General features: G+C 38.3%; 1 protein-coding gene across 4 annotated transcripts in view; it reads right to left on the bottom strand.

Moving 5' to 3' along the window:
- The window catches only part of MED13L (mediator complex subunit 13L), a 428,655-nt gene that overhangs the window by 195,265 nt on the left and 220,108 nt on the right, over window positions 1-13,282 (bottom strand). For 2 of the 4 annotated variants that reach the window (XM_069081430.1, XM_069081432.1), the window contains exon 3: window positions 1,848-1,932. The exons of 1 other annotated variant lie outside the window; for it this stretch is intronic. In XM_069081430.1, the coding sequence (XP_068937531.1) occupies window positions 1,848-1,932 (85 nt within the window). The remainder of the gene's footprint in view (window positions 1-1,847; window positions 1,933-13,282) is intronic. One more of the 4 variants, XM_069081431.1, reaches the window with a different exon arrangement.

The following is a 13,282-nucleotide window of genomic DNA, read 5'->3' as shown; positions in this document are numbered from 1 at the left end:
CTCTGTGACTTTATTGAATTAAAGCCGCCTATGTGAAGCTTACAAATATTCAGTAAAGTTACCTCAGTGATGAGACCTGTTAAAAAGGTCCTCTAGGGGCGGCTAGGTGGCTCAGTGAGTAAAGCGTTGGCCTGGAGTCAGGAGGACCCAAGTTAGGTTTCAGCCTCAGACACTTAACACCCACACAAAAAAACTAGCCGTGTGACCTTGGGCAAGTTACTTAACCCCAACTGCCCTCCAAAAGGCCAAAAAAAAAAAAAAAATGGTCCTCTTTCACTCAGATGGATCTCATCATCTTTCAGCTTTGGTTACCAAAAGACACCAGAGAGGAAGGCAGCAAGGACAGAAGTGGGGAAAGCCTTTGCAGAAAGAGATTTCCCATCCTATAAGCACATAACTCCACCTGTTGCTTTTATCTAATCCCCAACCTTGACCGAACCCTGTGGCTCTGCCCTCCATTCCTCTTTCTATGTAACAAAACTTGTGAGAAACGCTGATTTAAATTTAGCTGCCACTTCTAAAACCAAGCCTCTATGCTATCCTCTGGATTGTTTTACCCTGCTCTTAAGGAGCTTAATGAATTTTTAAAATTCCCCTCCACCCTGTTGGTTCTTTTTCTACTTTTTAATTAGCAGTCAAGTAGAAGAGGTAAAAAACCGGATGACAGAAAACTCCTGGGTTTTCCCTCTAGTTTCAGAATACTGTTTAACCTATCCTTCTTCCATAAAACATCCTCCTTTCTAAGGAAATTTTGGCTTACAGTTGTTTTTAACAGAACCATTTAAATATGACATCCAAAATATATCAAATGTATCTTTAAAAACATTATTCTAAAGAATAATAATTCTGTGACATGGTTATCAGAGGTTTCTATGAAGCGTCTTGTGTCCAGGAACGATAGCCCAGTACTTCTGCAGGGAAGACTCTAAACTATGCCTCAAGGGACTTCAGAATCTCAAGTAATTCACCCTAGTGGTTATCTGAAATAAAAGGGTGGTAGATGCTCCCTAAGTTCCAGGTGTCATCCCCATTCCTACAGTCAAAAGAGGTTCCAATTCCATTTAAAGAAAGAAAAAAATCTAAATTTGCATTAGAATATGAAAAACCATTTTCTAGCATGTGGCCACCTACATGGTTACTAGCTTTCCAACAGAAATGCTACCTGGGGCATCTAAATCACAGATCCCCAATCCTTTCAGCATTACAAATGACCTATTACTTATGGGTTTGCCACATAAAAAGGGGCATACATTGTTAGTTCAGAGCTAGGATATTGCTTTTCCCCTGCCTCTCCCACTCAAGAATTCAGAGAACATAAAGAGCATTTGCTCTGAAAGTGTGTCTACACATGGTAATGAGGAGGAGGAGTCGGTAAGTGGAACAGAAAAGGAAAGCAGTGCACTAAGGCAGGACACTTGGGAAGCAGTCACCACCAAAGGCCTGTCCTCATGTGGGACACGTATATCTTTGGGACTAATGGTTGCTCAGTGAAAGATTTCCATTTCATCTTTCTCCTTGTTTGAGAAACATGCTATTCTCTAATATTGTTAAATACATGATTGTAAATACAGTCCAAGAATACTAGGGGTACCATGAGTTCTCTAGCTAGGGGATCCAAGTCAAGAGAATGGTAAAATCCACTCAAGTTTACCTGGGCCCTTGAGATTTATGACTAAATTTATGCAAGCAAATTAATTTGGCATGGGATTTTTTGGAGACTTTCAGTACATCCCTTAATAAAACTAATGTTCACATTTGGGTATCTCAAAACCATTAAGTGGGAGTCACTAATCTAAACACTCCTACTCTGATGCCAAAAACACAAAATCCAATAGGGCTTCTCTTACCTTTCTAATAGGTTGTGGATTGCTTTGAAGAGCAGGGTCCTACATTCATAGGAAAGGCCATTCTCCCATAGTCCTTCCTCCACTACTATAAAACAAAACAAAACACAGACCAACTATTAAGCAGGACATCCAGATAAACAGAAAGAGGAAAATTTGAAAGAAATTCTTCTTTAATATGGTAATAAAGGTCTTTTCCACATTCCTCATTATAATCTAATGTATATTACACAAAATAATGCACACATGATAGAATAGAAATTTCACTTGCAAATTCACTTGATCTTGACAAAGTGATAGGGAAAAATTTGTCCAAAGTAGTCATTTTAATAATAAAACAAGAAAGAAAATCTATTTCTAGAGCCCTAAATGGGAATAATTATGCCATTAAATCATTTTAGCTTCCCCCTCAAAATTCTACTTCAGTCTAACACAGTCATCTTCCAAAATTCTCAAGGATGACTCAGAATAGAAGAGTGACTGTAGGAGGGAATCTCTTGACCACTCTATTACAGACATAAACATTTGGGGTGGGAAACCAGGAAGAGGAGAAATACATTATAAATTTGCTTTTTATTTTTTGTCACACTAGGGAAAAATTAGTGTAGTGGTGATATTACTGTATTAAGAGTCATGGAATTTTATTGCCGGAAGGAACCACTGAAATCATCTGATTCACCCTCTTCCACACACAGTCAAGATACTGACGCCTAGAGAGGGAAGGCAACTAATTCAAAGTAAAACAATGCACTGTCAGGAGAGGCAAGATCTGATATTTAGCTTTAGGCCTGTAAGCCTTTTCAACTGTACCACCCACTAAATAGACAGTGAATAAAGTGGTGACCTAGGAGTTAAAGAATATCTGAGTTCTAATCTTGCCTCTGAATCTTATTACTTATCCACTACAGACAAGTCTCCTGACTTCTCCAAATCCTCAATTTTCTCATCTCTAAAATGGCAATAATAATAATGATGATACCTTACACAGTTAAGAGAATGAAAGCAAATAAAATAGGTAGAGTACTATGTAGATCTCAAAATGCTCCATAAAGTCAGCCATTCTGAGGTCCATCCTAAAGATAAAATGTGTTAAATAATGATGACCAGGGGCAGAGGAGACTGATGCCAGGGCTGAGCATGAGGACACACTTTATTCCCAAACTCCATAATCTGGCCTAGAGAAATTCACAGAATTACATTTGATAGAACTGATTTTTGAATAGGAACTTCAAAGTTCCATAAACACCAGTGTCATACTAGTAACTAGCAGGTTGTTCCCTACCTTTATTAATATCCGCTAAAACAAAATTACAAATATAAGGTTGCCTTTGAGATTTTATATTGAACTACGTATAGTATAAGAGGCAATAAAGGAATCCAGCAGTCCCAGCGTCCCATGCATTCCTAAAATCTTCATTCTTTTACAAATGGATAAACAAGGATAAAATGCCCAGAGCAAAAAGTCAATTTCCTTTTTTACAAATTATATTATTTCAACTCATGATAGCAAGGTAGTTAGAAGAATAAAAACTACATCTACAGAGTAAACTCAATTTCCTCTCACCTCTTCTTATCTCAGAAAAAAAAAATTACTCGGAAGACAACATAGTATTGGAACTGAGAATAAAAACAAGTTAAAATGATGAGAAATATGTTAAATTGTTTTCACTATACTGTAGCATCCTCAAAAATATATCAGGATCTTTTCTAACCATATGAGCTCAAGAAATTTTAAATGCTTGAAAGATTATATAGTCAGGAGTTTTTCTCCTACAGGAGCTAAGAAAGATCTAATATTCAATAAACTAGATATCTGAAAACAGCAACAATGAATTATTAAGTGCCGGGATATTCTCCATTCCCAAGACTCTTCCTCATCTCTATCTCCTGGCTTACCTAGCTTCTGCCAGAAGTCTTTCCTGGTCCCTCCTAATGCCCCACTAAGCATCTACCTCCCACTTTCCCACCTGGATCTTTTACTGACATCACTGTTTTCATGTGGTCTCCTGCACTAGAATTTGGGAGCCCTGAAGGCAGGGGTGGTTTCTGCCTTCCTTTGTAATCCTCAGGCCCTGGCAGAACTCTAGCCATATAGTGGATGCTCACAGTTGTAAAGGAAGTACAAGGCTCAAAGAGAAAACAGGATTTTCCCTGAAGGGTGAAGGGGTTGCTTTTTATTGGGAGATACACTATAAACAAAAGGAAGACAATTAATCCAGAGCAGAATCACAATCCTGTGGAGCTATGAAAAGGATGGGTCTGCACAAGAGAGGATTTCTGGAGGAAGCAGGACAGACATGTAGTGCCCTCTGAGGCAAGCTCAAGTTCATGGACAAGAGAAGAGACATGGAGAAGTACTTGGCAAAAGGCATAGGGGATGCCAAATGAGATGTCCTGCAAGGCAAACCAGTCTGCAAGAGAGAGAGAGGGGAAGAGAGAGAGGGAGAAAGAGGGGGGGGGGAGGAGGGAGAGAATGTCTGCGTGTGAAATAAGAGCAGCAAGGCAGACAGCATACATGTTATGGAGAGTTTTAAGTATCAGGTGGAGGAGTTTGTATTTTATCCTAGAGACAAAAGGAAGGTAGGAAAGATTTCTGAGAAGGGAGAAGACATGGTCAGATCTGGTACACTGGATTTGAAGTCAGAAGAGCTAGATGCAAAAGATGCCACCTCCATGACCTGGGCACGTTCTTTAGCCAACCTGGTCTCAATCTACTTATAAAAGGATGTGTCTAAACCAGATGACCTTTAAGGTTCCTTCATCTGAAGAATCATAGGTTTCATTTTTGTCATAAGAATATCAGTTTGGCAGCTATCAAAGAAGATGAATTACAACAATCCGGGTAAGAAGGAATAAAGCCTGAACTAGAGGGAAGGAAAAGGCTTAGCCAAAGAGTGGGATATACTAGATCTGTGCTAAATGCTTGCTTACTGACCAAAAAAAGGGGGGAGAGGAGAAAAATTGTGAGAGATGTTAGAGGAATAGGATTAACAAAAGATTATTGGGTAATCTTGAGGAGAGCCTTTTCAACTTAGTGAGGAGGGTAAAGGCCAGATTTTTGTACAAGGGATTTAGGAGTAGACATAAGGCAGTGGATATAGTTATGTTAAAGGAGTTTGGCTCTGAAAGTGAAAACAGATCAAGGACAGCTTGAGGAACTGGATGGGTCATAGGAAGTGTGGCTATTGGCATTGGTGGTGGTGGTGTTTAATGGATGGAGTAGAACCGGACATATTTGTAAGTGGTAGGAAAAAAGCCAGTGACTTAAGGTTAAGACTGAAGATGAGTAAGAAGTAATGATTGAGGGGACAAGCTCTCAGAAGAGGTGGGATGATTAGCTTGCAAAGGAGAGAGTTCACCTCTTTAATAGAGACAGAAGCAAATAAGAGAACTGGGGATGATGAAGAGGGATTCTAAGGAATTAAATGGGAGGAAAGGAAACATGCCAGGGATGGGCTCTATTTTTCTCTAACAAATAAAAAATACTCTGGGGGAGCTGGGAAGGAAGTAATATAGGAAGTTCTAAGAATGAAAAGGAGGTCTTGTAATATCTACTGTGGAAATAAAAGAATAAATCAGGGAAGGAAAAAAATTTTATATACAGCAGCTACTGTGTGCCAGGGCCCACCTGAGTTTAGATAACAAATTTGTAATGATTCCAAATAAGCAAAACTTTCATATTGCTAAAAAGTGGTCTAAACTCTATTTGAATACCTGTACATAGATTTCTGTATTACATGCCCAAAGTCAGGCAAATTCCTAATTTTTTAATCTTTAGTCTTACCTTATGCATACACAACACAATTTTCCTCATTCAAAAAAAAATTACTTTTGGATGGGAGAAGGGATAAGAGTGAGGGAAGTTATGTGTTCATTCATAAAATAAACACCAGCAAGCAACAACAAAAATGTAGAATAGATTCAATTAAATAAAATGATATTGAGTAAATTTAAATGGTGGGGGAATATGGTGTATTTCTTGGAGTCAGAAAGACCTGAGTTCAAGTCCTATTTCTGATATATGTAGCACAATGACACTGGGTAATTCACTCCCCACCCCCTGGCAATTTCTAAGACTCTAAGTGGTGGCTGAGTGGTGGTTATTCATAGGTGGGATTTTCCAGACAAGCATTTCCCCATCTATAAAAGCATAGGTGTGGACCCAAAATAAACAAATAATTTTTAAAAATAATTAAAAAAAACACACAAACAAATAATATCTTATTCTTCAGGAAATAACTGCATTTTAAAAATCTAAACAGTATATTCACAAATAAATCTTAATCATATTACCTAAATAATTTACCTTATTATCACTAAAAGAATATAAACAACTTTATGTTTCAGGCAAAATAAATATGACAAAACTTAGGGAAAGAATGTATAACATAAGGGAAACATAACATCACACTGCATTAGGTTCTTCAAAAATTGTTACAATTATTAATGAATGTTATAATTTAAAGGATAATTATAATAAATTAATAAATAGTTAACAACAGCATTATAATTATTAATAAAGTAACAAATGCCAGATCACACAATTTCATCAGCACATGAAAGGCCTTTTGCAGAACTCAAAGAATAAAAAGAGAAATATTCTTAGGATTAAACCATCATCTTGCCATAGTTCTTGCTTTGGTTTTTTATGTGAAAAAAAAAATACTGGGAAATTTTTCTGAGTGAAAATGACTTTTGAGAACTAGTCAATGACACAATTTGAGAGTAAATTCTGGGAAATATGACTATGAAGCCATTCAAGTTAATATAAAATAACTGTCTGTTGTATCAAGCCCAAAGGTAGAATTTCAAGAAAAATATTATTCTGGAAAATCATAGCTCATTTTTCAATTTATAAAAAATACATTATTTAATTAATAGCTTGCATGTATAATATAATTATCAATCATTAATAAATGAAATTGTTTAGACACATTATACAAACTTCCACTTCAGAAGTGGTAACCTTTGACACTAAGGAGTCAGGATCCATAAATACTATTCATGAAAACACCTTTATAAGTTCCTCTGAGATTTCATGGAAAATCCTGAATCAAAAAGGCAATGAGCTATACTATGAAAATACAAAGACAAAAATCAAAATTCTTATTCTTGGGCGCTTACTTTATACTGGAACAAAGGGGGGGAGGGGGTAGGCGGAAGAGGGTTGTTAGGGGAGGATGTGTATCTCTACATATCTGCTGGCCATCTCTCCTTGAACATGTCCATGTTGGGTGTGTGTGTGTGTGTATCCACATATACATACACACACACATATATATATATACACACACACTAATAGATATGTATGTATGTGTGTGTATATATACAGACATATATATATATATATCTAGAGATATCTATTTCTATCTCAATAACTCTACAGATATATATAAACACAGACAGACATCTATCTAGGTAAATATAGATTTATAGGTAAATAGAGATTCTATATAGAATCTATATCTACAGATATTCAGACAGATATACACTGATGTACATATCTACATAATATAGACACATCCTGGGAGGGATGTCCAGCTGGTCTGGTTGAGGAGAGAAGACAAGATTTCAGGGTCATCTGTACAGTAATGCTCTGAGATCACCATAGGAGACAACATAGGAAGAGGGTTCCAGAGAGAATCTTGGAAGATGCTCACCAAGAATGGATGATTCTTCCAGAGGCCTGTCCCAAATTTCCCAGGTGTTGATACCCATGTCATCTCTGTATTTTAAAATACACGTCCTGTGTTTCTCTATGCATATGCAATCCCCTCCTGAACAAAATGTAAGGTGCTTAAAGAAAGGAGCTGTCTCTCTCTCATATATTTGTATCCCTGGGTTGTGGTATACAGTTCTTGGCAGATAGTAGGTGCTTAATAAAATACTTCTAAAATACTACTTCATGGAGACCAATTGAAGATGTTCTGTGCTATGCTGTGGGATTGTTGAAAACAAAGAAAATGGATTATTTCCAAAATCTCACCGACCTCCACTGAGAAGACAAGAAATTCAATACATATGCAGTAATGCAAAATGTTTCCTTAGTAGTCATATTGTGAAAGACTAACTGTATTTCCCTCCATTCTCTCCTGCTCCCCACTAATTCTATTTTCTTCTTTGACTGTCCCTTTTCAAAAGTGTTTGCTTCTAACTACCCTCTCCCCCAATTTGCCCTCCTTTCTATCATCTCCCCTTTTATCCCCTTCACTCCTACCTAATCCTATAGGATAAGATACCCAATTAAGGGTGTATGGTATAACTGGACAATTTTTGAAGGTCCCTTTCAGCTTCAAATTCCAATTATACAAAATGTAATTGTGAAGAAGTCAAAAGTAGTATGAGAGATTTAAGAATGGAGCCAAGTTAACAGGGTTTGGTTGTTTGGGTTTTTTTGTTTTTGTTTTGTTTTCTGGGTGTGCAAAGAATTTAAAATTATATGATCCATAATTGGTGGGGGGTTGTTCTTGATAATTAAACTTACTCCACCTCAGAAAACATTTCCCTTGCAATCACTGCACGAGGAAGTCCTCAAAGGCCTGTGACCCCCAATTGTCCCTCTAGCCACTGTTTTTTCTAGAGTCTCTTTAAACCAGGTAAAATGGAACGCTCGCTTTAGTAAGATGAAAGAAGCCTAGGAAGTTATACAGAGCAAAAGGCAGGAAGAAAAATTCAAATCTTAAAGACAAACTTCTCTTAATGTACATTTTCTGCTGCTATAGTGAGCATCTATTAAGCATTTACAAGTCATTTCATGTAAAGAGGAACAAAAGCAAATGGAAACTGAATTAGGTCATCATCTATACAGTTAATTCCAGGGCAACTCTGAAAAGACACAAGATTCAGGTCTTTAGATTCCTCAGTCACAGATCCTACCACAAACCTCAGTAACAAACACACTACTCTCTCTTGTATTCTGGGAGATGATGGCCTCCCAGCAAGTAGGGGGACAAAAACGCAAAAGGCTGCCCAACTGAAGTCCTCTGAAGTGAACTGGCCGGCACTTAGCACCCAAGTCTGCATTTAGTTATTTGTAGGAGATCTGTGGTAGTAATAACTGGTAGTCAGGTAGGAGCTATATCCATTTTTCCCTGGAACCTGCCAGATCACTCACTCAGATCATTTATAACAACTAAACAGGAAGGAGTCTCCAAGTCTATCAAAACCTTTTCTCTCTTTCATGGTTCAACTCATATGCTCTTAAACCCTTTCATGACCATTCTGATTTACATCATTCAAATTATTGCTATCTTCATTTCTACCCTATGGCCAATCCAGCCAAATCAATAAGCATTTATTAAGTGCCTGCAAGACAGCAAGGGATTAAAAAAAATAAAAGAGGGGTGCAATCTGCAATTTCAAGGAGCTCAGTCAGAATATTAACATTTATTAAGCATCTACAATTAAAAGCACTGAGAATACAAAGAAAGGTAAAGAAAGTTCTCAGAAAGCTCACATTTTTAGGAGAAAATAACATGCCAACAACTAATAACTGAAGATAATCTAAAAGGGAAGGCACTAAGTTTGAGAAGGCCCTGGAAAGCCTTCTTGAAAAAGGTAAGATTTAAGCTGAGCCTTGAAGGAGGGCAGGAAACTGAAATGAGGAGGAAACAAGTTTCAGGCATGAGGGACAGCCAGTGAAAATGCTTGGGAGATGGAAGGGTAATATATAAGAGAACTGGGAGGGCAGAAAGGGCTAGGTTATGAAGAACTTTAAAAGTCAAGCAAAGGATTTTATATTTGATCCTGGAGATAATAGAAAAACACTTTTCCCCTAATATTTCTATTGAAATTTTATCAAGAATGAACCTGACAAATTCCCAGGACCCCATTTCCCATCAGACAATGTACTTATGACATTGGGCATTTAAATCATGAAGTTAAGAATGATTGGTGAGAAGAGATCTTGGAAAAAATACAGATTTACATGGACAAGCAACCTTGGTGGTGGCCTAGTACAAGATAATGTACAAGTCACCTTAACAAAAAAGTGGCAATAGTCAATATTAGAAGGTTGTAGAAAGACACACTAATATACTTTTTGTGAGGCTGTGAATTGGTCCAACTGTCTGGATATCAATTTAGAAGTATGCAACAAAAAGTGACTAAGCTCTTCACATCCTTACAGCCATCCCATTAACGGGCTAATAAAGAAGTCAAAGACAGAAGGAAAAATCTAAGATACACCAAAACACATAGGCTCTGGGGACAAAGAATTAGAAACAAAGTGGATGCCCAACAAGTGGAGGAATGACTGAAAAACCAACAGTGTTTGAATGTAATTTAATACTATCACACAGTTTAAAAAAAAAAAAGAAATGAGTTATCTGGAGAATCTCAAAGAAACATAGAAAGATTTATATCAACTAACCAAAAATGAAATCATCAGAATCCAAAGTAGATGTACAGTATAAAAGGAAAGATCAGTGAAAATATGCTGATTTTGAATAACTAAAAAGCTAGTAAAAGTTCCAGAAAGAATCAAACACCCCTCACTCTCCATGGCAGACAGACTGGGAACAGCTAGAAATGAATGTTACAAACTCAGATGCCATCAGATGCTTTTGCTTAATTGGTACTCTTTATCACAAGGTAACGTTCAGTGGAAAGTATAGAGGGAATCCAAGAAAAACTGTGCGGGGTCAGTATGGGCAGAAGAAGGAAACTGCTGTGACCACAGATGCTGTGAACAAAGGGAGAGTCATAAGCCATAAATGATTCTTCCCCTCAACTTCCACTGCAGCCAAGCAAAAGATCTTTTCCATGACCCTGCACACACCAGAATGTGAGTCTCAAAGAAGAAGTAGATTGCTCCCCAATACCACTGAGATTGGGAAGAAATCCTAATGCCAGGAATGTGTGTGGGTGTGGGTGTTTTCATATGTTTCCTTATTCTTTTGCTAACTGGTGAAGTTCTGATTAAATGCTTCACATTTAAAACCCATGTAAACGAAGTTTAGGAGGGTTGAGAGTTCTTAGCTGCACTGTATGGGAACCTGAGCCAAAGAGGTTGCCGTACATTTGCATATCCAGTAATATATGTGAATCTGGTATTGGAGTGGAAAGTGGACAACATATGTAATACCTAAATGCTACAAGACTGATTTGGTGGGGGGAGGGGAGAAGAATTGTTCATATCAATATACTATCTAAGGATACTGTAAGAATCTATTAAAAGTCATTAGCAAGAGAAAATAAAAGCCACAAGTCTATCAATTACATGCATTAAGTACTAATAGCAAGATGTGACATGAAAAATTCAAGAGACAATTACTGGGTAATTAATAATAGATATTATTAAATATAACTATTAGATAATAATATGATGGTCATTTGACTTTCTCTCATAAACCAAAGACAAATCATGGAGGTCAATCTATACTTCTATGCCCTTGGAAGAGTGGGTGTTTCCAACAGACAGAAATCAACTCTAATTGGCTAATAATTAATGAATATCATAATGAGAGGTGGGCTTTTTCTAATAAGGGGGTGGGGATATGACTTATTATGTCACTCATGGAAAAAGCAAGATTGAGCTCAAGCCAGACCACTCAGACTCAAGCAATCTGCAAAAAATGCAATGGACAAAAACAGAATCTATCCTCTACCCAATCAGTGAAGAATGAACAGTGGTAGGGTAAGAATTTCAACCAGATAAGATGGTGTGGGTGGGATAAAGTTCTTAGCAAGGTCAGAAATGTCCTTGAGAGAAGATGGTGGAGTAGAAGCAGGACCTCCCCACTGCTCTGGCTTCCACTTTCCCCAATCCATGTAAAAAGGGGACTCTAAACAAACTCTGGAGGGGCAGAACCCACAAAATGAAACACAGAAGCTAACCTCCCACTGAGGACAGCCTGGCAGGCCAGCAGGAATCAGCCAGTGCTCTGGGAGCCGAGCCCAGCCCCACGCCAAGGCTTTAGCCCCCGGGCAAGCCTGACCAGCCGCAGACTGGAAGGACTCCAGATCAGCAACAGCTGTGGCCCTTTCCAGATTTATCAACACATAGATGCAAAGGACAAAGTGAGAGGTCAGTGCAGTCTGGACTTTGGGACCCAGTAAGTGGGAGTGCGTGGCTTTTGTCCCCGAGGCAAGAAGCCGCTGAGACACCGGCAAAACCAGCCAGCGCCACATAACAGCTTCAGCTTCTGGCCTGCAGAGTGTAGGGGGACCAAGCACCAGTCTGAAGGGTAATCGCTCTTGCTTTAACCTGCTTGGATCTAGATTGCAGTCTAGGGTGGAGGTCATGGGGTGTGTGTCCAGCTTGCCAGAGCTTATGGAGGCCTCAGAGAGGGCACCCATCTAATACCTCCAGCAGCTGAGAAAACCCCAGCATTTGGGACAAAAGCTGCCCTGTCTGGTGGTAGAGTGCTACTGTGGCAAAAAGCCCAGGGGTTAAGTGACTGAGGGGTGACATGACCAGGCAAAGGAAAAATAGCAGACAGAAGATTCCAACGTTAGACTCCTATTTTGGGGACAAAAAAGGAGCAAAGCATGGAACACAAGGAAGACAGTGAAGTCAGAACTCCTGCACCAAAAGCTTCAAAGGAAAATACAAGCTGGTTACAGGCCATAGAGGACCTTAAGAAGAAGATAAGGGAAGTGGAGGAAAACTTGGGAAGAGAAACGGGAATGATGCAAGAAAATTATGAAATAAGAGTCAACCGCCTGACTGAGGAAAATACCACCTAAAAAAATAGACTAACTCAAATGGCAAAAGAGGCTCAAAAAGGCAACGAGGAGAAGAATGCCTTAAAAAGCCAAATTTGCCAGATGAAAAAAGAATCTCAAAAGCTCACTGAGGAGAATCATTGCTTCAGAATTAGACTGGAGCAAATGGAAGCTAATGAATTTATGAGAAATCAACATGCTGTTAAACAGATCCAAACAAATGAAAGAATAGAAGGCAATGTAAAATATCTCGTGGGAAAAATCACTGACCTGGACAATAGATCCAGGAGAGATAATTTAAAAATTATTGGACTACCTGACAGCCATGATCAAAGTAAGAACCTAGAAATCATCCTCCAGGAAGTTCTCAACGAAAACTGCTCTGATGTTTTAGAACTTGAGGGCAAAATAGAGGTTGAAAGAATCCACCAATCACCTCCTGAAAAAGATCCCAAAAAGAAAACTCCTAGGAATATTATAGCCAGGTTCCAGAATTCGCAGATTAAGGAGAGAATATGACAAGCAGCCAGGAAGAAAACAATTTGAATATTGTGGAAACACAATCAGGATAACTCAGGATCTGGCAGCTTCTACACTGAGGGACTGAAGCTCTTAAAATATGATATTCCGGAGGTCAAAGGAGCTGGGATTAAAGCCAAGAGTCACCTACCCAGCAAAACTGAGTATCATGTTTCAGGGGAAAATATGGTCCTTCAGTGGAATAGAGGATTTTCAAGCATTCTTACTGAAAAAACCAGAGTTGAATAGAA

Source organism: Petaurus breviceps, unplaced genomic scaffold (genome assembly GCF_028583685.1).
Source record: "Petaurus breviceps papuanus isolate PSGF00001 unplaced genomic scaffold, PetGlider_PUasm1.0 99, whole genome shotgun sequence".
NCBI lineage: Eukaryota > Metazoa > Chordata > Mammalia > Diprotodontia > Petauridae > Petaurus > Petaurus breviceps.
Note: the sequence above shows the minus strand (reverse complement) of the source record. Positions and strands in the feature narration are given on the sequence as shown.